The 23969-nt window shown below is 39.4% G+C and overlaps 2 protein-coding genes across 3 annotated transcripts; both read right to left on the bottom strand.

Annotated features, from left to right (window-relative positions):
• Positions 1-222: 222 nt before the first annotated feature.
• cd302 (CD302 molecule) lies at positions 223-4895 on the bottom strand. 2 transcript variants are annotated; one of them, XM_028393869.1, is made up of 6 exons: positions 4695-4895; positions 3323-3448; positions 3126-3236; positions 2440-2622; positions 2264-2284; positions 223-2165 (listed from the first exon to the last, which is right to left on the bottom strand). In XM_028393869.1, exons 1-6 carry the CDS (start codon positions 4783-4785, stop codon positions 1963-1965), a joined length of 735 nt encoding a protein of 244 aa, XP_028249670.1. In that variant the 5' UTR covers positions 4786-4895; the 3' UTR covers positions 223-1962. The 2 variants fall into 2 exon arrangements, with proteins under 2 accessions (XP_028249670.1, XP_028249671.1); XM_028393870.1 differs by having other exon boundaries at positions 2264-2281.
• A 2245-nt stretch (positions 4896-7140) lies between these two features.
• rbms1b (RNA binding motif, single stranded interacting protein 1b) lies at positions 7141-22032 on the bottom strand. Its single transcript, XM_028393286.1, has 13 exons — positions 21716-22032; positions 19612-19790; positions 17935-17993; positions 16520-16611; positions 14124-14281; positions 13272-13351; positions 12612-12727; positions 10630-10679; positions 10439-10526; positions 10168-10218; positions 9514-9624; positions 9334-9414; positions 7141-9237 (listed from the first exon to the last, which is right to left on the bottom strand). Exons 1-13 carry the CDS (start codon positions 21764-21766, stop codon positions 9163-9165), a joined length of 1191 nt encoding a protein of 396 aa, XP_028249087.1. The 5' UTR covers positions 21767-22032; the 3' UTR covers positions 7141-9162.
• Between the last annotated feature and the right edge of the window lie 1937 nt (positions 22033-23969).

The following is a 23969-nucleotide window of genomic DNA, read 5'->3' as shown; positions in this document are numbered from 1 at the left end:
ACCCTTACTGCTGGATAATCTTAGGACAGAGGGTTACAGACAGCGAAGTGTTTAAAATATAAGTGATTGATAAATCCTTTAAAATGAAGGAGGAGCTGCCAGGTTCTCAAACTGACTTTCTAATTTAGGCCACAAACTTCTCAGTCTTGTACTGACCAGCAGTTCTTTGTAATTTAGTACAAGTTAGTTTAGTTTAAGTTACATAAAAGCGGAGAGGACCTCTGAAAGTGAAACATACTTTATTACTAAACAATCTACATCCAATAATTCACAATGACAATATGAAACCGTGTTCTTAGAAATGTGTGCAAATTTATTTAGAAAAAACAATCAACAAACCTAAAGAGGGGGGGCCCCTATACCACCATTCAGCCATACACCCACCACACAGCCACATCCTGATTGTCTTTGTTTACAGGACCTTTTATTTACAATGTTTTTACAATGATATTGCCAAGTTTGTATTTCTCAGGGCAGCAAGAATTAGAGTTATCAATACAAAATCAAAGATGAAATGTGTGCTATAACAGCCTGGCATGGACACTGAAAACCTATGGTGTAAGGGGTGTGTGTGGTCTGCAACAATATTTAGGTATCAAAGTAACATTCATTATAGGTCTGCCAGCAAAGGGTTAATCAGAGCATCATACTACCTTCACTTGATCACCCTATCCCCACTGCCCCATGGCCCAGGCCTGACTATAACCTTCTAAAATTTAAGTTTTCAGATTTCAGTCTAATCTGTAATCTGTAGATCTGTAATCCATTATGTAATGATGTCCATTTCACAACTTCAGTCTTTCCTTTTCCTACTATTCACTGCCTAATATATCCTCCACTTACAGTGTGTCACTTAACCAGCTGATATCACTACTGGCCAACATACACACAGACACACACACACACACAGTAAAAAAAAGCATTCAGGCCAAACCACGTGGCCAAAATCAGGAAGAGGAGGGATTAGGATGCATCTGAAGAAGTATTTTGTTTAGAGTGAGTTTTCATTTGAATGGGAAAAAACACTTTGCCCTCATCTATATAAAGTAGCCTTACTAATGCTGTTGTTTGGATTAAAGCATGTATGTTTACTCAATAGCATTTATTTAAGAAAAATCCCTGCTAACACTGGCTAAAGGAACATTTGACACTTTTTACGTACATTTATTCTTGTGGCTCAAAGGGATCCTTAAAAAACCCTTGTGGGGTCACTGGGTCTCAGCCTTGGTTTAAGTTGTGGTCTGTGTTATTTTAATCTCCTGTTAGTTTGTGTAAACAGGTAACAGGAAACACCTACCTGATGACAAAAAACATGTGCTTTGCTCTTCACATGCTCCTTTTAAAGGTAATGCTTTGTTTCGAAATGCAGAAGAGAAACAGAAATCACCAAAGTCATTGAAAGAGTAACCCCTGTTCTGTTCTCTGACTCACTGAGCTGCAGAAAGGCGACGTCTCTGTGTTTCTGTTTCTGTTGTCTGACAGCAGAACGGGTAATGATGTCAACTAGTAGCCAATGTTTTTTTTAAAACAGAAAACCAGCCAATAGGAAAATGAATTTTCAGTAACTATGGTTTAAACCTGCAGAGGGCAGTCAAAGCATTCATTGTAACACACATATAACAATTAAAATACATTCTGTCATGACTGGGACCTGACCTCCACATCATTATTAAATGCCCTTACACTCAGTTTTAAGGTGAAAAAACAGTTACTCCTTAAAAGACTTTAAAGTAAATGCACACATGATTCCTTGTTAGTGCAGGGGACAAAGAAATCTGAGTGGCGAGATGAGGTTAGTGTAAGGTAAGCTTAGTCAGTTTTCTCCCAATCACAATACATTGTTCTGTTATCCCATGTGTTAACCCAAACCTGCTTGAGTAATTGTTTTAGAGTGGATTTCTCTTTGTATTAAACACCCACTCAGTGAGAGGAGGGCCTACTACTGTGGAAGAGAAAGTTCTTCTATGGCACGCTGTCAGTCTCTTCAGCCTCCACCAGGCAGGACTGGTCGGTGTCCAGGACTCGGAACGGAGGGTGGTACTCGAACGCCGTGATGATTGTGGAGCCAAGATTGTGCTTCTGGTGCAGAAACCAGACCACTGCTGAGACTCCCACGATAGCCACCACGCTGAGAATGACCAGGGCGGAGATCAGCGCACTGGGTTCTAAGGAGGACAAATAACAATGCAAGGAAGGTCAGAGTTAGCAACAGAAAATCTCAGAGGAATACGCACAACAAAGAAAAGTTCAAAGGTACACTTACTCTGCCTGGCTGCCTCTGCTGCTGAGAAACAAAACACAAAGGAAAAACACATTGTGAGGCCACCATACTGTTGCACACACTCATCTATCAATCATAATAATAAAATCTTAAAGTTCAAGCCAGCCAATCGACCAGATTTAAAAAGCATTTTGCCAGAAAATGAGACTTAATCTTACTCTGAGCTGTTTCACAGATCACTCCATTCTCCACTTCATCCAGGCAGCTGACGCTTTCCCACTTTCCTGTGGCGCTGTGCAGAGCCACACACGTGTCCATGGGCACGAGGTCTGATGGAGAAGAGCTGTCCTCCCAGTTAGTGTATTTCACAGGCTCCTCCGGCAACCACTGCATGTCTTCACCTGGCAGTGGGCATACCAAACCCTTTTACAGGTCATGTAAACAAATTCAATGCTGCTCCACACTGTGCAGACGTCTCATTAACTCTAAATCAATAGAAATAAATTCATGTGCATCTTCTCCCTCGTCAGCATTTACATGAATTACAGAGCGATTCAGCCTGTCTGTTAGTTTAGCTTCTCTTACTTTAAGAAAGAACAGGATATCATGAAACTGTGTCAAGATTCAGAGACAAGGATGAGTCAGTGTGGTCATACAAGCTTTCAAAAGCTGTTGGCGCAAGCACAATGTGGAATACTGTAAGCTAGCAGGGTAATCTTTATGTCAGATGTGTCTTACAGAAACACACCACAAATAAAAAGGAAGATCTGAGACTTCTCCTTTCCATAAAACAAGGTTATTGCAGCTTATTACAATCAGACTGAAATAAAAACTGGACTTTACAAAAAGAAAATGTTTTGTTAGCTAGCTTGTTTTCACAGTTCTTTGGTCATAGGGTACTTACTGTTGGTGTCATAATACATTCCCAGCCACACATTGACATTTCCTTTCCACACCTCTGGACTATATTTAATGACAAAGTCATTCTCCTCAGCACTCTGGATTGTCAAGAGCTCTAGAGGAAGCACAGCATTTATCACAACATAATCACACACAGAATATTTGCCGTATAGAACACGGAGGTATACAGAGAATACATACCAAAGCCCTGGCAGAGGGTTTTCGCTCTCTCAAATGTGTAGCTTTTGATTTTGTCCTCCTCTCCGTGGATGAAGTGGTAACATCTATTTTTAAAGGGCACCCATGTGCGTCCATCAGCAGGGCAGTCTGAAAGAAAGAAGTGGCACCTGACCCACAGTCCAAACCAGGTATCTGAACAGGTACAATATCTTCTCTAAGCTCTTCCACACTTTTAATCCTGGAATATGAGCATGAATACTACAGTACTGGTGAAGAACTAAATCCAGAGCTTTGTGTTTTTCAGCCAACCAGGTTGTTTGTCATCACCAAGTTTTCCTGTGGACACCTGTTTTTGTTTTTTTGGGATACCAACAAAAACATAATTTGGCAACTGCACATCACATCTGAGCCACGAATGACAACAGAATATAAACAAACAAGAGATGCAACACAAGCTGGGACAGTGGATTTATTATTTTATATGTTTTGTTATTCTAAGCTCTTGTCCATGCTGACAGACGGGTAGTACGTGACTGAAACTGTAAACACACTGATGGCTGCAGCTCCTAGTAAGTGACCACTGGAGAGCACAACTAAAACACAAACACTGGAAATCAAAGAAAGTTTGAGCACAAAACAAAACCATGAACCCTTCTAGAAGATTATAGGCTAGTGCAAATTTTTTCACGTGTAACTTAAACTTACTGTTGAAGAAAGTTAATATCAAGAATAACACTTTCAACACTGTCAAATCAAAGCTGAGACACAGGTCCATTGTTTTACCTAAATGTTTACAGTGTACTTGTATTTCTTTATTTTAAAAGAGTTTTACCACGTGACCACTGTTCCTCTTTCTTCAACGCTCTGGAAAATGGTCTCATGGATTTCTAGACTGTTCCTCTTTAGTGCTGCTGTTATGCAGAATATGACACACACACATAAAAATACAGTCTGAGTCATAATAAACTTTCTCTACAGCTAATAGTTATTTTTCCAGTAGGGTGCCTATTTACTTACACGTCAAGTCAGAGGTCTACAGAACAGGATAACAAAAAAATCAATAACATTCTTTAGTTGGAGATTAGCCATGCTAACATGCTAACGCTACAGCCAGGAAAACGCTTGTTTTTTTTAGTATCTGCACTTCGCCTGTGCAACAAAGTGTTTCGCAACACTGGCAAACACTTTACCTTAATGCAAGGACACTGTGTGTGGTAACGTTTGTGTTGTTGCTGTGTAAAAAACGAAGAGTGTCGACATTCAGGAAAGTTGTTAACATTTAACATACCTGCAGTCAGCGACTACTTATCGACTGAAACCTGCACTTTAAACTAACACTGTGGAGCCTCAGGCCTGTGCTAAGAAGTCAGATTGACTTTTACATTGTTCTTACCTTCAGTCCGGGCCAGCTGCAGCTGGACACACAGGACGAACACGAACACGAACAACACGATGCGGCGCTGACTTTTCTTCCGCGACTCCATGACAGCGAACAGAAGAAATCCTGCAGCTTCTGACGGACCACTTTGCTTCTGACTGCTGCTCCACTGTCAGCAGCAGCGTGAGCGAACTCCCACCCACACACACCCACACAGGCGCGCGCACACACGAGAGGGCGCGCACACACACAGGCACACACAAGGGCGCGCGCACACACACACACACACACACAGACTCACGAACAACGCCTACAACACAACATAAATACTCCAGTCCGCACTGGTTTTACTGAGTTCACTGCTTACATAGATAAAATACTAATATATAAAAACATCATAAACATTATTGTCTCTATTTACTACAAAGACAAACACTTATAGACCATCAATACAATTTATGTAACCATAAGCAAAGTTTTTTTTTCTGTATTATTGCGTACAATCAACAGGACATGTACAGTCCTGCAGGGACAAACAGAAACCTGTAGGTGACGCTACACGCACAGCGTTCTTCTACAGTGTGTTTTTAGCTTTAGAATTAAATTAGAATTAGAAATGATTCGATTATCAGAAAACAGCATTTATTATTTTGAAATGTCTATTAATAGGAGACGTTTAATTGGATGTCCGTTTGTTAGGAAATCAGTGATATATGTTCCATTTTTAATCACCAAGATGTTTTGTAGCTATATATTTGTGTGTTTATTAAATACAGCGGATAACTAAAAGTATTTACTTGTATTTAACATTTGCTGCTACTATACTTTAAACAAGAGATAAATAATAGATAGCCCACTCATTTACTAATTAAAATAAATTAAATTAAACAAATACTTAACAAATTAATTTTCGTTTCATTGTCTCAACAAAAGATAATCATCAAAACAATAGTATTCATTAACATATTTTCATACAAAGAGGGTTAGAGTAACACACCAGTGCTGTCTGAATAACAACAATCTGCAATAATAATAATAATAATAATAATAATAATGAGTTATAGACACATAGGTTTGGCATACAAAAAGTAAAGTTGATTAAAATGAAAGCAATGAGGAAAAAGCTGTTTTTGCTTCCTAAGCTGTGAGCTGTGGACATTGAATGGATGAAATAGGACAGGAAGGGAGTGGGGGGGCTTTAAGTCTTGTTGTTGTTTAGGAAGACTCAGAGGGGGGAATACGGTTTCAACTCTATTGCTTGTAGGCGCATGTGGCACAAACACAGACAGCTGGAGCGTGAGTTTTGCTCCTCGTCTGGAGCTGGTGGCTCCCCGCAGGGTGGCGCAACACTCTGCAGGATACCGTGAGGACCCATCTGCCATGGCAAGGCCTGCTCACAGACGGGCACATCCAAGCTTTTAGAACAGCCCCATTCCACCCAACCACCCACCCAATGCCCACCATACCCCCCTGATACCCAAACCCACCCTGTCCAGGCCATGCATGTTGTCTGCAATACCATGTGACAGTGTTGATATGGTCCTTACTGGGTCTTCACCTTCTGGGTTGAAAGCACAGCAATTCATAAATATTGGTAGCCCATGTCGACAGTACAAGTAGCCCGACATCTTGCTCAGAGGAAGATGATTTACAGTGTGGAGACAAGGCTGAGCGTACGTCCAGCCTTTATAACTGATGGCACAGAAAACTGGAGCTGTCTGATAGATATTTAATATGGAACATACTTCACATTCTGCCTCATTTTAAAGGAAAGGGCCACATCTGATACATGGGACATTTTCAGTCCATGTCAGACTGTTCCCAGCCAGCTGCAGGAGATAATAATGTCTCATTAATTCACTGAGCGGATCTCTGAAAGGCTGATTAATGTGCAAGGAAGGAGATGGCCAGGGTCACATTAGTGGAGTCTGCTTTCTGGGAGAAAACTGACAGCAAAGTGACCTTTGTCAGCTGCTGCGATGATGAGGGGACCAAACAGATGTTCCATTTCTGTTTGTGCTCCATATTCTCCATATTTAAGCCTGTGTATATTTGAAAATACAGGCAAGCACTGGTGTGTGTTTATTATTACTTATTTTTGTTTTTGCTGTGAATCTACATTTTTGTAAAGATAATTTGAGACAGAAATTATTTTCAAGCTGTCTTGAGGAAGGTAATTCGTTAGCACATTCTAATAAGGCCAGCTTCCTTATTAAACATCAACCAAAAAGTGAGAGGACTTTGGCTTTCAGCCCTCTGAAACTGCAGCCAAGATCCACTAACAACCAGCATATTAAAATTTGTTTAACAAATTTATTTAAAACACACACACACATTTCCCTAGCAGACTACACAAATTATGTATTTACATAATGTTGTCATTAACCAATACAAGGTTACTAGCTGGGTATGTTCACTGTAATGATCAGCAGCTCTTTTTAGAAATAATGACTACAACAGGTTAAAAGTTAAATTTTTATTCAAAAAATGTCAAAGAAATGAACAGAATAAATCTTGGGCAACAATCTACTGAAAAAAAGAAAATGTTTTAGGCTTTAACAAACACCATAAAACAAAATTACAGAGGATAGTTTCCTTAAGCTGTACAAGTTACCTCTGGTATTTGTGGCACAAGTAAAAAAAAAAAAACTTTCATATCGCTCTATGAAAATCTCTTATTCCCTCAGGCTGTCTGTACAAAAATCTTCATAAATTAGAACTTTTTCATATAACTTAATGACTGTTCCATATGGTGGTTACTTCTATGAGCATTGTTAGTTTTCATCGCGCACCTCATCAATTCTTGACCCAGTTATATTATGGCACTTGGTTCAGACACTAATAGCAGCATAAACCTCACAAGACAGTATAACTTGTCAGTCTCAGGCATTACACAGAAATCTCAAGTATAATCACAGCGGCCTTTTACACGTGTTCTTTAACTACTGAGGAAATGCTGCTTTTTTTTCTCTAGACAAAAGCAACGATCATGTGAACACCCTAAAGCTTTAGATCAGCCTGTGGAATCTACTGCCAGACACCATTCAACTGAACAAAACACATCATCATCGCCACACTAGTGATTACAATAATATATAGAAAAAGAGAGGGTTTGAGAAAAAAAAAAAAAAACAATAACCTGAAAAGAAACAGCTGTATGTGGCCAGCTCCTGAGTGTGGCATTTGGTCTGGAAGGGGCGGGCTGGACCTGCTAACCCGACCTAATACAGAGGAGAAAGAAAACTCTGAGGTAGATAACTGGTCAGACTGACCACCAGGTCGAATCACAGCTGTACTGGAAGAGGACGCCTTAGTCAGAACACTTGATTTGTTTAGTCCACTGTTTTCAGAAAGCTTATGCTTCATTTTAACACAAAGGTCATCTGGCAGTTGCTGGAACCTTCCTTCTTGCCTGAACTAATTCCTAAGAAAACTGCACGTAAATGTACAAAAAAGGCACGCTGTCCAAACTGCAATCTATTTTAGGTCACCAGAGTCCTGATGCTGTTTCATCTCACGATCTTTGGTGAAGTAAACTACAATTGAAAGTGCCAAGTCTGTTTTGCTTCCCGTCAAAGAGCGAGGTGCTATAAAAGAATCATCTCATGTTACCCCACAGCTCACTGAACGTTTGCTTGTATTGTAAGGCTTTGAATAGTTATTCCCCGAAACAGTCACACATCCATGTTTTCCTGTTAGTCAAATGAAAAATTGAAAAATACATACAACCTAAAAAAAATAAAACAATTAAAATTCACCCAGAAAAGCAAAAGCACAACCAACAAACAAATCACATTTGCCCTTCATACCCCCAACCCCCCAATTTTCATTTCAGCTACTCTACAATCCCAAATATCCAGAAAGGCAAGATAAAAAAAAAACACACATTCAAACTTTCACAAAAATGTAGGGCCTTCTTAGAAAATAAATATTCAATCCAATAAATCTGAGGTGACCTCAGTTTCATCATTTAGGGGAAAAAACAAAGATTTTATATTTTTTAAAAAGTCCCACGTAGCAGTTTTTTTTGCCGGCGAACGCTTTCAATTTTGTTTGCTAATTGCCGCTCTGTACAACTACTGTATCAAAACTATTAAGGCAAATTTTACTCGGACAGCAAGATCAATCTAAAGCTCTAAGAGAAATCACTTTACAACACGGAACACTTCACCATAGCAACACTCACACAGCAATCACAATAACGTCATCTTCAAAATGTCTATTAACAAAAACATTTTTACTATCATGTTCTTTGCACTGCTAGTCACATGATTCTTTCTTGCATCCTGTGGCAAAAATCCCCTTTTAAAAAATAAATTTTCTAGTATGAAAATAAAACTTTTTAATAGCATTTGAATCCTTTGATGAACTGAAAATGATACCAAAAATAGTCTCACTTAAACAAAAACAGTGAAAAATCCTTTGCGTCCACTGAATTTGTAGACATGATTGTTTTAGCTGTTGTCCAAATGTTACCTCAGCACTACTTGTTGGTTTGTTGGTAGGAGTAGGGGGAGTGATTGCCGGATGAGTCCACTTGTGACTGTGCACCATTTTCCTGTGAGAGAGAGTGGGATCATTTTTTTGTCACTGCCATTTTGCTAAAAAATTATCTGCGATTTCACACACATTCAAAAAGTGTTCTTGTACATACCTCCACAGGAACAGTTGTTGTCTGCATGTGTGAGTACTGTGGGATATATGCTCCTTGCATAGCTGTGTTGGCAGGCATGAACTGCAAAAACAAAGGCAGAAATAGAACCATTTATTGGGGACCTTCTCAAATAACTTTAATGTGTGAGCTAATTTCTAATCACATGCAGTTTCTTCTCACCGTTCCTGCACTACCCAGAGAAAGGTGACTCATCTGCTGAGTGAGAGGGGCCATCATGGAAGCAGGCTGCAATGACATAGATGGGTCCATAGAGGGCGATATCACTGTACCCTACAAGAAGAGTGAGCAGTTGAGAGGAATGCATGCAACTGGTACTGGGTAAACAAAGTCAGCGAGGAGATGTCTGTCTGCTAAGCTAAAACATTCAAACAATGACAGGTTACCATCACAATTACTTAATATTTCTAGGATGTAAATACATGCTTGGTTTTGTAGGACTGGTTTTGAGGGCAAATAGAATCTGAGCACCTCTTTCCCACAGCAGAAGGTGACAATTACAAGTCAAGAAACTTGTCTTGTCTATAAGCATCTTGGCTGGCCTGAAGCATCTGGCAGTGTTTTCTCATCTATGCTGGCACATTTACAACCCAAGAAAGAACTCTCGATTTAACCCCATCTGTTATAAAATATTAAGCATCTGTCACTTAACATACAGCTTTACAAAGCCTCTCCAAAGCATTTGCATATAAGGATCAGTGTCACCTTATGTGGAACTACTTGTCTCCCATATTGTATATGTTTGTTTACAGAAAAAAAAACATTGCAATTCTGACATGAAATAGAAGAATGGTGATGGAAATATCTTTTTCTTACTGGGTGTTGCATGATGTAGGGTTGATGAGGCACCCAGGATGGATTCTGCACCTGGAACATAAACAAACACTGTAAACACAATGTGACTGACTATGTGCTATTTCAAGTGGTCACATGCTACTGTGATTACCACAGCAACAAGAATGCCCACACTGCCCTTTGTCACATACTTGACCTCTGGAAGCCCAAAGGACAGCTGCATGAAATGTTATGTTGCTTTTTATATGATCAAACCTTCCCCGTGTTACTGAAGGGATTGAAGAAATCAAACCTGATATGTTGACACTGGAGACATGTAGGGAGACATGGACGTTTGTGCAATCATCCTGTTGGAAATACTGTATGGTGATGGAAAAAATCTATGGACACAGAAATTTGTGTATTTATATAATGTGACATTGGTGTTACAGTCAAATATTTGAATGGCAACAGTAATCCAGAGCATATGTTAATGTAGTTTACCCATTTTGCATAGCAGCTGTAGTGGGGTCATATGTGACTGTCATTCCAGCCTGATGAGGGAAAAGTGGTCACATCATTAGCAAATCAACTGAAAACCTGCAACTTGAAACATCATTTTAAAGAACAAACGCTGGCCAAACAGTTATAACTACAACTTGGTGTAACACATATTGTATGAGGTAGCACACTGCTGTGTGTCCTGGCACGAGACACTTTTATTTACGCCTTTCAGGCAGACAGCCTGTGACAATGCATGTGTGCTCCCACCTGCACAAGTTATTCCACAGCCACTCTTTGCCAACCTCAGCTGTGAAGCAGGACAACAATGATGTTGTACCTCAGGGAACAGGAGTTGTAGTCAAAATATAATTTCAGAGGAAAGTCTCCAGCATTAAAGCTTATCGTAGTCCCAGCAGAGAGGACAAATGAGCCACAGAGGGGGTTTTATATCCACGTGATAAAACCGGACAAGACAGTACAGGCTACCAGGTGGCTACAGTCATAAATCACCCTTCAAACATGACGTTGTTATAGTCCAGATTGAAACCCCCACATAGCACCTTTGCTAGTAATATCCACAGAAATTAACTCTTTAGTCATTTTCTTGCACATTCACCAAGAAAACCAGAGCCTCCATGTGTTACATAGGGTAAGTTGCATGTATGTGCCTCTGCCTGCCTCTCTTGACCAACACTGTTCTCTGTCTGTTCACCTGAAGCACATACAGAGGGCTGCTGCCTTCTAACATATGGAGGTATCTGTACCCTCAGCTCTGCCAAAGACTTCACCTGATAAGTTTCACTGAGCTCAGAGCCTCAGCAGTGTCTGTCTGAGGTTGATAAATTATTTCAAGCTGCGCAGTGGAAAATCTGCAGTGTCTGTGAAGAAAGACAGATAAGGTGTCATGGAGGACTCCATTGTTGGTGAGTTGACCAATGTCATCTTATCAGCTATTCACACATTCAAATACTGTCTATAGTTGGGGAATTTTGGCAAAGAAAGCTGTAAAAGATATTTATACATTGCTGGTCCAAGGGAAAGAAAAACCCTGACAGCCTTGCTGGATCCTAGGCCAGGCTACATTCTGCATCTTGATGATACTGGGGCAAAATACTACATCACCCAGGTCACCTGATGGTAGGGTAAAGCCTCTTGCTTATCTTCCAACAGACCCTGCATGTCCACATCATCGTCCACATGGCTACTTTAAGACGCTTCTTCTGTCTGTCACAAAATGTGACTCACCATTCCAGGTTTAAACGCCAGAGATGGCAACAGAATGCACATGACTCGGGCTCATTCAATGCTCTGAAAGGATGAAGAATTCCCAGGCAGATAGGACAAGCTTACTTCATGCCTAATATGCAAAGATAAGCCACACTTGTGAGGACAAGGGTAGGTCGAAGACCTTTTCCCAATGTTAGCGTTAATGCTTATTGCAGACAGAAACTATTTGCTGAGCACATTAAAGTATCATTACAGGTTATCTGACTTAAAGGTGTAAAGAGAGCTCTCTTCTGCCAGGACAGTGGAGCCTGAACTCTCTCTGCTACAAAGTTCAACATGAATGGAAACAATCAAATACCTGTTATGCCTTTGCCTGTAATCAACTCTTTGTCCTCCCTTTACAACCAAAGTGGTATGTTTTACACAGCCATATGGTGCTTGCTTTAGTAATTTATTTTCAAATCATCATGAAGCTAAAAACTGTAAAAACTATGTGTAACAACTGGGACTAATTAGCTGGAGACTGCAAAAATATATTCATTCTCGACAGGTGGCCTCATTTGGAAAGGGAGCCACTTGCTTTAAGGAGGGTCTTGCAAACAAAGATAATAAATGTGCTTGACTTTTTTTTGCAAGCTTGTAATATTATATTTACCATTATTCACAATATACTGCTGAAGGCTTTTATTATTCCTCACTGGTCATGGTTTTGTTCCAATTAGCTGCTCTCTCACTTCACTCTGAGTACCACTTACCAGTCTGGAGTCACCGTCCCTGGCCCAGGCCCGACCATTCTGGCCGTATTTATTCTGACTTTGCCTCTTTTTCTGTCCGCCATCAGCAAACTTGCACAGCAATGGTTCAGAAGGCACTACAATGGGAGAAATGTCAAGAGAATATATAAAAAAAGTATTGTCTTTAACAAAGACTATCACACACACACATTGTTGTCTGTCATTGCTTGGTATGCAGTCACTCTCTCCCTGAAGCCTGGGAGTATACATTAACTAGCCAGCCTGGGAACACAGACATCTAATTTGGCAGCTGTGGAGCTGTAATCCCCTCCCCTTCCTGAACGAGGCAAGGCCAGCAGAGACTATTTCAGTCTAATAATCCAATTAAAAAGCTTAGAAAGGGAGTGGAGGCCGCACAGAGTAGCTCTCTCTTCTTTTCTTTGTCTATGTTTTGCCACTTAGGGCTGAGTGTGTACAAGCTCTTTACCAGTAGACTTACTGACTCCTCTTGGCAACATGAATCAGTCAGCCCATCGCTCCATCCTGCCTATGTGACACTGCCCATTGACACTGTGGTACGACGTTACCATCACAACAGAAATTCCTGTTTCCTTTAACATTTATTCCATTTTACATATCTAGTATCTAATGTGTGCCTGTGATTATGAAAAATGATGTTACCTGGAACCCCTGTAGGTGTTTTGATAAACTTTCCATTGAAGTGAGAAATGACTGCATCACATTTTTCGGTTGACTCCATCCTGAAGTTTTAAAAAGAAACACAGTGCATAATTAAATCTGCAGCAATAGGGATATGCAGGTGCTTTCCTAGAATTGCTAGCGGTAGTGGGGGTTTGGTAAACAAGATTTATATCTGCATTTGAAGTTATAGATGTTTTGGAATTAGCCTGTCTCACACACACACACACACACACACCCACAGAGCACACACACACACACCTACATATAAACATTCTTATGATGTGTATGTTCTTTTTGTGTTGTCAGTCATGACCAGGCCTTTGACTGTCAGGTATTTCAGTCAAATGTCAGGTTATGCAAGTGTGAATGGCGGAAGCCTGCATTACCACTATAATTAAATCATGAAGTCATTGTGAAACTATTTTTTAAAGGACTTTCCATCTGTCTGTATGTGAACAGTTCTCTTTGCCTTGTTATTGACAGATTTTTATGATTATAAATCAACCGCTTTTCTTGATCTTTAAAACAATTTCAACATGTCACTTTACCATATATGTGCTGTAGTAGTATTGCTAGCCCTATTGTATTTAAATGAACACCACATTTTCCTGATTTTTTGCTTGCCTTAAGATGTGAAGGGGATATTGCCACTTGTATCTGTTGTCCTGGCCCTGGCATCACTTCTATTCTGTTCTATGTTTACTGTTGTAAAGGTGTCTGTTTTGGCCACAACGGAATCAAACAACTACAAATAATGTGAGATGCTAATAAAGGCCAGCGAAGCATGTCAATCGTTTAAGTGGAATACCGCATTACTTTTAAGAAGCCCACCTTGCAAAGCCCACTCCTCTGCTCACTCCACTAGAGTCCCTCAAGATTCGTGTGGATATGACTTGGCCAAAATGCTTTAACATGTTCTCCAGTTCCTGCTCATCCATTGACAAAGGCAAGTTTGAGATGTATAAGTTTGTTGGGTCTTGTTCTTGTTGCTGCGTAGTAGATATAAAGGGAAACAAACAGAGAAATTTAGCATCACATCCACAATGCCGTTTTAATGTGTAAAATAAAGAATAACACACACACATTTTATATAAACATTTAATATACTAATAAAACAGACCTTAATAATGGGATTATCATTTCTCTGCTTATTGCTGTTTCTGTCTGTTTCTTCCCTGTTGGGGGTTTTAGGTTAATAAAGGGTCACTTTGAGCAGTGATAAGAAGAGATTTACATGCAGCCCATGGTGGCTTAAGGCTCAAACAAGCTGATTTCTTGCCGGATTTTAACAGCATCAGCAGAAACACAGGCCTCCCCAGGGAGTGGCCTCTCACTATTAATATTCATCAGCATTTGTTGTTTAGAGTCAGCAAGAAAGACGGGTTATGTTGCAACCGAAAAATCAACATTTCACAATTATAGTACACCGGATGAACTGCACAAACACCAGGCAATGTGGTTAATCTGAGGAATTAAGTCCCTAAAAAAGGGTGAGTGAATGGATGTTTGAACCTTAAATGATCATCCAAAGCGTTTAACTCTTTGGTGGCAGAGCCAACCATTTATCTGCTTACTTTAACCTAAATGAGCCACCATTGAGGAACTTGATACATTTTTTAATAACAGAAAACTGACCTATTTCAGTTGTTACACATTAAGATAAATTCTTACCAGATATTTACTGCCACATCCTTACTATTTATTAACAATGTTTTCAGTGAGGGTTTTATGGTGAATGACCACATGTTTTACTGATGCAGCAAGTCCCATAACAGCTCCTTTTGCTTATATTGATACCTTTTTACGTAAATGTGAAATATGTAGGTCTGTTCTTTGCATACACAGAGAGGTAAAGATGTAATAAAGCATCACAAAACACGCAGTGAAGTAACATGAGATTAAATAGAAGGGAAACTCTTATCTGGTCACTTCCTAGCACCTGCCTTTGAAATAATAATGAAACCACTGAAGGGTGCCTTGCCAGATAAAAAACAGGAAAGGGGACTTTTGTCAGAGAATCTATTAACCCCAAGCCTTTTGCCATATAGTAAGGATAAAGCATGAAAGGTTCACACTTTATAACGGTATTTACCTTTCACAATACAAAGATTAAACCTAGCCATGTCCTTCAGAGCATGCTCTATTTTAATTAAAAAGTAAAATGGTTGCAGGAAGGCATCCCAAGAAGCCCCACAGAACCCCAGGCAGGGGACTGAGGTTCTTGCTCTTTGCTTGGGAACTAATTTTCTTTACTTAATTCCTGTTACCATAACAACACATAACACACATTTATTTACTTCCTTTTCTTCAGACAGAGTTAAAATGAGGCAAAAAAGAAAGTTCAGCAGAGCCCCTCATCTAATAATATACTGTATTTAAAGATTTTTTGGAGAGGGAAAAAAAATCTCCATGTGAAGATACTTAGGCACCACCAGTTTCTATACTGACACCATTTATATCTGAAGCCATTCTAAAGCCAGGGCCACACACACTGAGACAAGGGGTCAAATATCTGAAACTCATATAGAAAATGCTTAAAAAACCACATTATTCTAATTTGAGTAATTTGAGCTTACAAAAATATCTAAACTGTCAATTCCACAGCTGGTGACGGTGGAGCTGACCTGCTGGCTATTACTCATTGTTAATGTCTTAACAAGACAATGAGCTCACAGTTCACTGAACATGAACTCTTAAAATAAATTTAATGTGCACAACCCACAGCAGTCCACACAATAACTGTAAAACAGCACACAATCAGCTTGTGTTTACATACAGTATTTCCTCCTATTATGCTATTTATCCTGCAGAATACTCCTACTTTAAATGCCTAATCAATAGGACAATAACTAAAAGGAAAACGCCTTTGTACTGTGTAATTAATGACAAAGAAACCAATAATCTTGTATCTTTACAAAGGTATTTTAAACTAATTGTTGTGGCTATTTACCTATTCTAAACACATAATTCATACACAAACTTGTCAACTGCACCAATGGGCAATGGGTATCAAAGCCAATAAATACAGAGTACACTGCATTCAGCTTATGCATGTTTACAGACCAATGGTTAAAGACCATGCACCCTGCAGTCAGGGATTCCAGTCCTGCTATTTAATACCTCACGGATTAGGTTTAAGTTGCCTGACCAGCCAGATGGAGGACAACAGTGTTACTGGGTGACTTGTATGGATGTGATATCAGGATTAGTCTGTAATGAATCCTCACCTTTGCCATCTGAGCTTGGACACCAGTGGTCTTCAGGGCAGCCACAGCTTTCTGAGCAGCAGCAGGGCTGTCAAAGTCTACAAAGCCATATCCTGGGGAGACAAGAATCACAGTAAGAACAATATTCTACAGCAAGCACAGATAAGAGTAGAACCACTGTGTTGCATGGTCTGCCTCTCTGTGATTGACTGATGGCAGGAGGTTATGTGTTCATTTGTAGGTATAATGCATGACTTTAACAAAACAATAGAGTGTAGTGTGTTACAAAATCATTTTACAGAAACTATATTCAGGCTTCTGTATTATTTACAATATGTGGTGGGATTGATAAGTTTCTGCCTTGTGGAAGTTGTGCTCTATTGCTCAAATTTTTGAGTAATTATGTAGAAAGTTTTCTATAACTTTTTTATTTCTCTTTCAAGTTATTGAACATTTCAAGTACGCAAGGTGGTGAAAGATGGCTGCCATCCAGGAATCTGAATTTTAACTCATCTAACACCTGCCCTATTAATTTGGCAACCTGACGCTACTACGTCTTTACCAAAATGAGGAAGTGGCCCAGTGATGAAGGTTCAAGATGGCAACTTATACAAAGAAGAGACAGATATTTTTCAACAACCACTGAACCGAGTCTGTAAAGCTACTTGGTCTGTCTAAATGTATGTGTATACATGTGTATGTGTGCATGTTGTGTGTGTGAAAGCAGAGGTAAAATCAAAAGTGCTGACGAGACAGATACCAGGGGCTCAGGTCAGCTCTTTGTCCTGTGGGGTACAAACAGGGTGCACCTATAGTTCCCTACTACACTTGCTATTTTTAGCCTATTCACAATAAATGGTGGAGCAGAAATAGGCCACACGGCCTCTACAAGTTTAATATGACTTCTTGTCTTCTACAAACTTCATGTAAATGCATGATTTCTGAAACTTTCCACAAGGTCATTGGAAAAACCATCTTTGAGTTCTATTTAAAATTCAGTCAAAGCCCAACAAGGTCTTTAGTGGTGTCCCCTTTCACTTGGAGCCTTTGATTAACTGGCATGTCTATAATCCAAAGAAGAGTGACATAGCAATCTCTTAATCCCATCACCACCAGAAAGAATCAGTAAGACCCAATTCAGACAGGTGGGATGTCTACTAGAGCTAGACTTAGACCAGTGTCACTCAGCAGGAAAAGAAACAGCCAACCACTTCTAACCAGATAGCATGCACAGCAGTGACACACCAACAGGACAAGGGCTCTGGCTTAAAATAACATGAGCTGCAACTGCATAATGTAGCTTCTAAAAAAGACTCACACAGAATCTACAGACAGTTAGGCACTAAATATGGGGTTTCGTTCACACATATGTACCTAATTAAAAGAGAGATAAAAGAAGAGGGCAGTGCAGGGAAGAGAAAAAGAATGTCACACACCTTTACATTTATTTGTAGTCTTGTCCAGGATGGCCTTTGTCGATACAATTTTCCCATACCTAAGGGAGGAGCAGAAAGGCCAGGTATTGTCAGCAGGCTTATATACCAGACACAGCCAGTTATAAAACACACACAGACGGAGGGTTGAGCAACAATCCATGACATCATTGTCAAAATATGAGAAACAGGAAGTGGTTTCCATGTGGTGCTGAAAACACCATTTGTGTAGATCACTAATCTCAAACATTCCCTTTTACTTTAGCCAAACTAACCACTGTACCACTAACTTTATACAGAACATTAAAATCTCTCCAAAAGGAAGTTTATCACCAACTCCATAAGCTCCTGTAGAGTTGTTGTGAATGGGGAGCCATCTAAATGTAAAAGCATGTATGTAATTCTTGTTTCTGTTTCTTATATTTTTCTTTATGGAAGACAACTTTGTGCAACTTCCGCTGACAGATATTTGCAAATACAGACAAACCACTGTCACAAAAAACACAGATTACAACATTCAACAACTCCAGTCAAGTTTATGACATTGCTATGGTTTCTACAGAACCTTCATAGGCCACAGGGCAGAAGACGTCCCACATATACTGTCTAATGTTGTTTTGCCTATCTAAATAAATCATTAATCTAGAAATTAAAAAAATGTGAATAAAATTGAAATAACAGAGAGAGCTACTGAGAACGCAACCCCTCAGGAATCCTTGACTCAACTGGCAAGCTTGTGTTTGGGTGAAAGGTTTTTTTTAAAGTGTATTGAATCAATTTGCAAATGTACAATTTGCACAATAGTTTCTATTTTGAAAAACTAATACACTTCATGATGTAGTATTTTGTTTTTTAATAATGTAAAGTAAATGGGCATTAAGGTAAACTGCAGTGGACCAGCAGGATATTTTAGCTCAAGATTACTATAGAAGGTGAACTGGGTGAAAGGGCATGAACCTATGACCTGACCTTTCTGTCTCCTGAGCTCTGATCTCAAATTGTGTGACTCCGACTGGTTTTTCACTTTGCTCTTTGCATGTACATGACACAAGCTCTATATAACGCTGTCCTGTATAGTTCAGTTAAAAGTCTCAGAGACAAAAGGTAAAAGACACATTTTATATGGCTTCCTAGTTCAGGAAATAGAAAAAATGCACTTGTGATGAGACATCTATGATGATTGTATGTACATCTAAACAAATGAAAACTATTGCAAAATTGTGTCCAAGTTTGTAAAGGCTTAGATTTGAAGGTACCTTATTTGAGAAATGAAATAAGGTAAAACGGGGAAAAAAATCTATGTTGTCGCTGAGGTTAATTTCAATATGCAATATGTTTCTAAATAGCTAAATAATGAATTAGGAAATTGTGTGCTCACATCAGTAATAGACTGTAAAGATGGAGCCTTCAAAGTAAATTTCAGGGTATATTGGAGACAAGCCCAGTGCTGACTGTCTCCCATCTCTATGCAATCTCAGTTCTCCTGCCATGTTTCATTTGGTTCTATCTCTGTACATGTGAAGTTAATTGTTTAGTTCACATTTAATAAGTTGAACTTATTTGCATGTTCAGCTTTACACCTTACATTTACCAGTGCATATTGGAACTAGACTAAGTAGGCTTAAAGTAATCAATGGCTGATCAATAGCAGATAATAACAAGAGGAAGTGTGGTACTCACGGCTGACAGAGCTTGACCAGGTCATGGTCTGTGGTTGATGGGGACAGGCCTCGGATGTAGAGGTTAGTTTTGCTGAGTTGGTCCCAGCCTGCAGTGCTACTGCTACTGCTGTTGTTGTTGCTGCTGTTGGTACTTGGGCTAGGTGGAGCCATGGGGTGTGACGATGGGGCAACAGGTGGCTGGAGCAGGTAGAGAAACAATTGAGTGGGTTAAATTAAATTTCAGACGGTATAAAATGAAATTCTTCTTACAATGGATCAATAAAACCAAAGTGCCAAATGTATCAGATGGAGAAGTGATAAGTCATATGCTGAGACCCATATATAATCGTAAATCGTATCGTATGGATTTCCATGCAGTGTGATGTTTGAAATGTTTTCCTCAAAACAGCTCCAGAGCCAGCACATTCAGCCCACAGGGACCTGTAGCTCTGGCGTCACTGTCACACTGATTTGCATTGACATATATATTGACACATTCCCTAACCATATTTATTTAAAAAGGGTTGTGTGATTTCAGTATTGTTGCATAAGGAAGGAGAAAAAAAGCAAAAAATCTTTCAGTGATTGAGAAACTTGCATATGTTTACAAGACACAGATGTCCTGGTCTGAGAGCTTTCTCCCTCAGGGATTTGTGTTCTTCCTTCCTATCTGACACTGGTTATCCCCCAACACCCCCACCCTCTCTGAGGAATCACAAGCTGAGAGGAAGCTGATGGAATCCCAAGCATGAAGTGGTGACAGGATTGAGCAACCCAAGTCTGGAGGATCTTCTTCTCTTGTGACCGACTCTTCGACCGCCTCACATTCCTTCACCATGAAATAAGTCTGAACTGCTGTTTTTAAACTGATCAATTTCAAAATAATGCAATCTTTACCACCAGTACCCTGCTCTCTTTGGAGAGACACAGATTTAAATAACAAACACATTTTAATCGCCAAAGACAACAGGATAGTGTTACTATACAATAGTTACAGAGAAACATGATTTGTAGATTGATTTTTTTTTATGTTGACTAATGCACAAAAATCCAACAGATGTTGAGTGTCCTGATGTTTATGTTTATATTATGATCAAAATGTCCATATGTATCAATATCTTTCAATAACAACTAAAGCAGCACTTCTTCTGATATAAAATGAGGTGAAAAAAACAGCTGTACTAAAAAAACTCTTCACCTTATTTACAAAGATGACAAAGCAGTTTTTTAAAATATGCCAATCCCAAAATCTTAAGTTTCATTTTAAGTCTAGTTGAGTGAGATGATGCAGCTTTTCTTTTCTGTAGCACTCTACAGTGTTCTACAGTGTTTCGTGGTGTGTTTTTATACAACTGCCTGACTGCTCAGATGTAGGCCTGTGCTAGACAGAGATGGGGAGAGGACAGCATCTTATCAGCCACCTCCAGACCAGCAGAGCCCCGTCATATCCTTGCTGGAAATACACACAGCGTTTCCAGTAAAAGGCCTCGCCCATGGAGCTCTAGCCACAGGATAGCAGCAGAAGGCACCACTAAGTAAATATGGCTATTCACATGTTTGGACTACAGGAGGTTTTCATATACCTATATGTAAGTGAATAAGGTTAACTCATCAGTGCACAAGAAGTCAACCATGCTGTTTAATTATGACAAATTAGCTTAACACAGCTGGGTGATCTGTATTTATGGAACTTCAAATGGTTTTATTACATTTATACTGAGAGTTTTATTAAAACATTATCAACCAAACTATTCACAGCAAGTCTGTCCACTGTGAAAAGTGTTATGCTTGCTTGAGTTATGGTAAAGTGGTGTTTACGTGCACTTTATAACTAAGAAATTAAATGAGGGATGCCATTTAAAAGGGTTTGGCTACTGTTTCTGCTTAACAGCCCCTCTTGTCTGTCAATTACTATTGGACCTGGACCACAGCCCGAGCAGCAGGTTATTATTATGCATTATGCTTATCTGGATATTACATCACAGACTTTTGAGATGACACTTAAGCTAAAATGTGTCTGTTCTCAGCTAATATTAGGTTTATTCAGAAACTAAGCTGCTGTCAAGTTGAGCTGTTTGTTCGACTTGAGTCGCGGCAGCTGTAAGGACAGTGTGTTTATTTACCTGTTTTCGATACGGAGTCCTTAGCGGGTTTCCAGTATTAGCAAAAATCATCCTCAGTTGGAAAAGGGAGGGTTTTTTTTGTTAAGCTACAATTTTCGAGCGAAACACATCAAAAACTCCGCATAAGTAGAAAACTGGTTGACATCGATATCCTCCTTACTCCGCGAAACGACAGGAAAATTGGTTTCTATGCATATTCGCCGTGTACATATCCTTGTTGTGGTCGACTATCCGGCGACGGAAACCTCTGTAAATTGTCCCAACTTCGATCGCCCAGCCCCGTTCCTTTGGCTTCATTGATTTGCAGTCAGCAGCGCTGCGCAGGACAGGCGCTGCTACGGTGGGAGAAACCATTTCAGCTTTTGGTGGAGGGGGGACGCCAATGAGTGATACTGCCAATATACATGACAACTAATATATAATACGTGTGATAAATATTAGGGAAAGATTTAGAATAGTTTCTAAAAAGTTTCATAAGTATATGAGACTATTCGTACCCCATTATAGCCAAACACGTATTATCCACATCGTCGTTTCTACCTCTGTTGTTGTTTGTGTATTAAAGGATGCATACCAAACGTTCCACTGTGCTGCTGCTGGATGGGAGAGCTATATTTTTATAAGAAGGCGAGCAATATCAAATTCACTGTTTGCAACAGTATCAATTGTATTTTTAATTATCAACGGATTGACATGATGTTATGGGTTATGTTTTAAAAACATAACAAAAATGACCACCTCAGCAAATATTGTTGCCAATATCTGAAAAGTGCCCAAACATAAAAATAAACCAACAAAAGCTCCTTCATATACATTAAACATATAATACAATTCATAAACTATATATAAAGTGTATTGCAAAAACACATTCTCATTGTTGCATCAGTGAACTGATATAGACACCCACTGTGAGTTAACATATAAATAAATGGTTCTTACGCAGATACTACTTGATTTTAGCTACACTCTACCAGTTATGTTTACAGGGACAAACACTGAAAAACCTCTAGAAATATAAATTGTCTTGAAACAACCACAGAAAATGAGAACTGATGAGACTGAACTGAACTGATCCTTTAATGGTAGAGTAAGATTTTGCTGGTTGAGATGGTTTCTATTATGGATTTTGTGCACTAAGACACTCTTAATGTGAGTGATGGCTGAGTGTGGGGGTAGTTATGTGTGGTCCGGGTGTGGGATTGTCTCTTTATTGGAGCAGGTACGAAAGGCTGGCTGGGCTATAAATCAAATGTAATCTACCCACCAATGTCACCTTATGATTGGAAAACCAACACTAGAGGCAGAAAATGTGAATTAATGGCAACCTTCTGCGAAATAAAAGCACAAGGCTATAACTATATCTACCACTCCCTGAAGAGTTTCCCTTGATTCCAGGTTGTGTATGTGTTCATTAAATCTGTACAATATAACTAGAAAGAATATTGCTGAGAATAGTAGCCTTTGGTTTGTGATATAAGGTCCATGAACTTTAATAATCAGTGATGCGATCCTTGTAATACCTTAGATAATGTCCTTTTATTTAAATAAAAAGGACATCGCATACACCAATGTCATTAACAGATGCACTGCACCACAGTGTAGTCCCTTGTCATGTCCAGTACATCCTCAACCTATGTGTCTATAATGTCTATAATTGGTTGTTTTGTTTTACAATCAAAACTATCGATATTTATCCAGCAATTCTTTACAAGTTTTCCTTGTCATGTGTGTCATAAAGGGGTCCTAACATTTTTTTCAGTGGCTACAGGTTAGGTTTAGGCACTAAAGGTAATAGTTTGGGTTGAAATTGACCTTTTTTTATATAATAATCTGTTACAAGACAAAGGTCTCCATCAGCAACAAGCTTCTTTGCCTTTTTCTGTTTTTGTTTTTATGGTGACGATGGGCTGAATAAGACATAAGGGATCATGGCATTGTGTATCCAGTTTCTAATGTTTCTACAAATTAAAATTTGGATCCAGCATCGCTTGCCAAAATAACAGGAATTACGCGACTGCTTTAGAAACAAACTGTGAATAAACACAGTCAGATGTACATACATAAGTGTGGTGAGTCACTTAAATGAAAGCAAAGGTCACCAGAGGTGTTCACCCAGCCCACAGGAGTCAACGGGTCAGCATTAGAGGAAAGGAAGAGAGGTCTGATTCAGCAATCTGTTCAGGATACTAAAGAGAAAAGGAGGGGGCGGGGTGACCAGAGAGGCAATTGAACTATCACCTTTTAAGAAACAGTG

Source organism: Parambassis ranga, chromosome 21 (assembly GCF_900634625.1).
Source record: "Parambassis ranga chromosome 21, fParRan2.1, whole genome shotgun sequence".
Classification (NCBI taxonomy): Eukaryota; Metazoa; Chordata; class Actinopteri; family Ambassidae; genus Parambassis; species Parambassis ranga.
Note: the sequence above shows the minus strand (reverse complement) of the source record. Positions and strands in the feature narration are given on the sequence as shown.

What these genes read in the sequence shown, in the direction of transcription:
- cd302 (XM_028393869.1), bottom strand. Translation starts at nt 4,785, where the DNA reads ATGGAGTCGCGGAAGAAAAGTCAGCGCCGCATCGTGTTGTTCGTGTTC. An exon ending in AATGTATTATGACACCAACA is followed by an intron (nt 2,623 to 3,125) that starts GTAAGTACCCTA and finishes GCCCACTGCCAG; the next exon opens with GTGAAGACATGCAGTGGTTG. An exon ending in AGCAGAGGCAGCCAGGCAGA is followed by an intron (nt 2,166 to 2,263) that starts GTAAGTGTACCT and finishes TGTCCTCCTTAG; the next exon opens with AACCCAGTGCGCTGATCTCC.
- rbms1b (XM_028393286.1), bottom strand. Translation starts at nt 21,766, where the DNA reads ATGATTTTTGCTAATACTGGAAACCCGCTAAGGACTCCGTATCGAAAA. An exon ending in GACTACAAATAAATGTAAAG is followed by an intron (nt 16,612 to 17,934) that starts GTGTGTGACATT and finishes TTGTCTCCCCAG; the next exon opens with GATATGGCTTTGTAGACTTT. An exon ending in ACAGCTGCTATGCAAAATGG is followed by an intron (nt 10,527 to 10,629) that starts GTAAACTACATT and finishes CTGTGTCCATAG; the next exon opens with ATTTTTTCCATCACCATACA.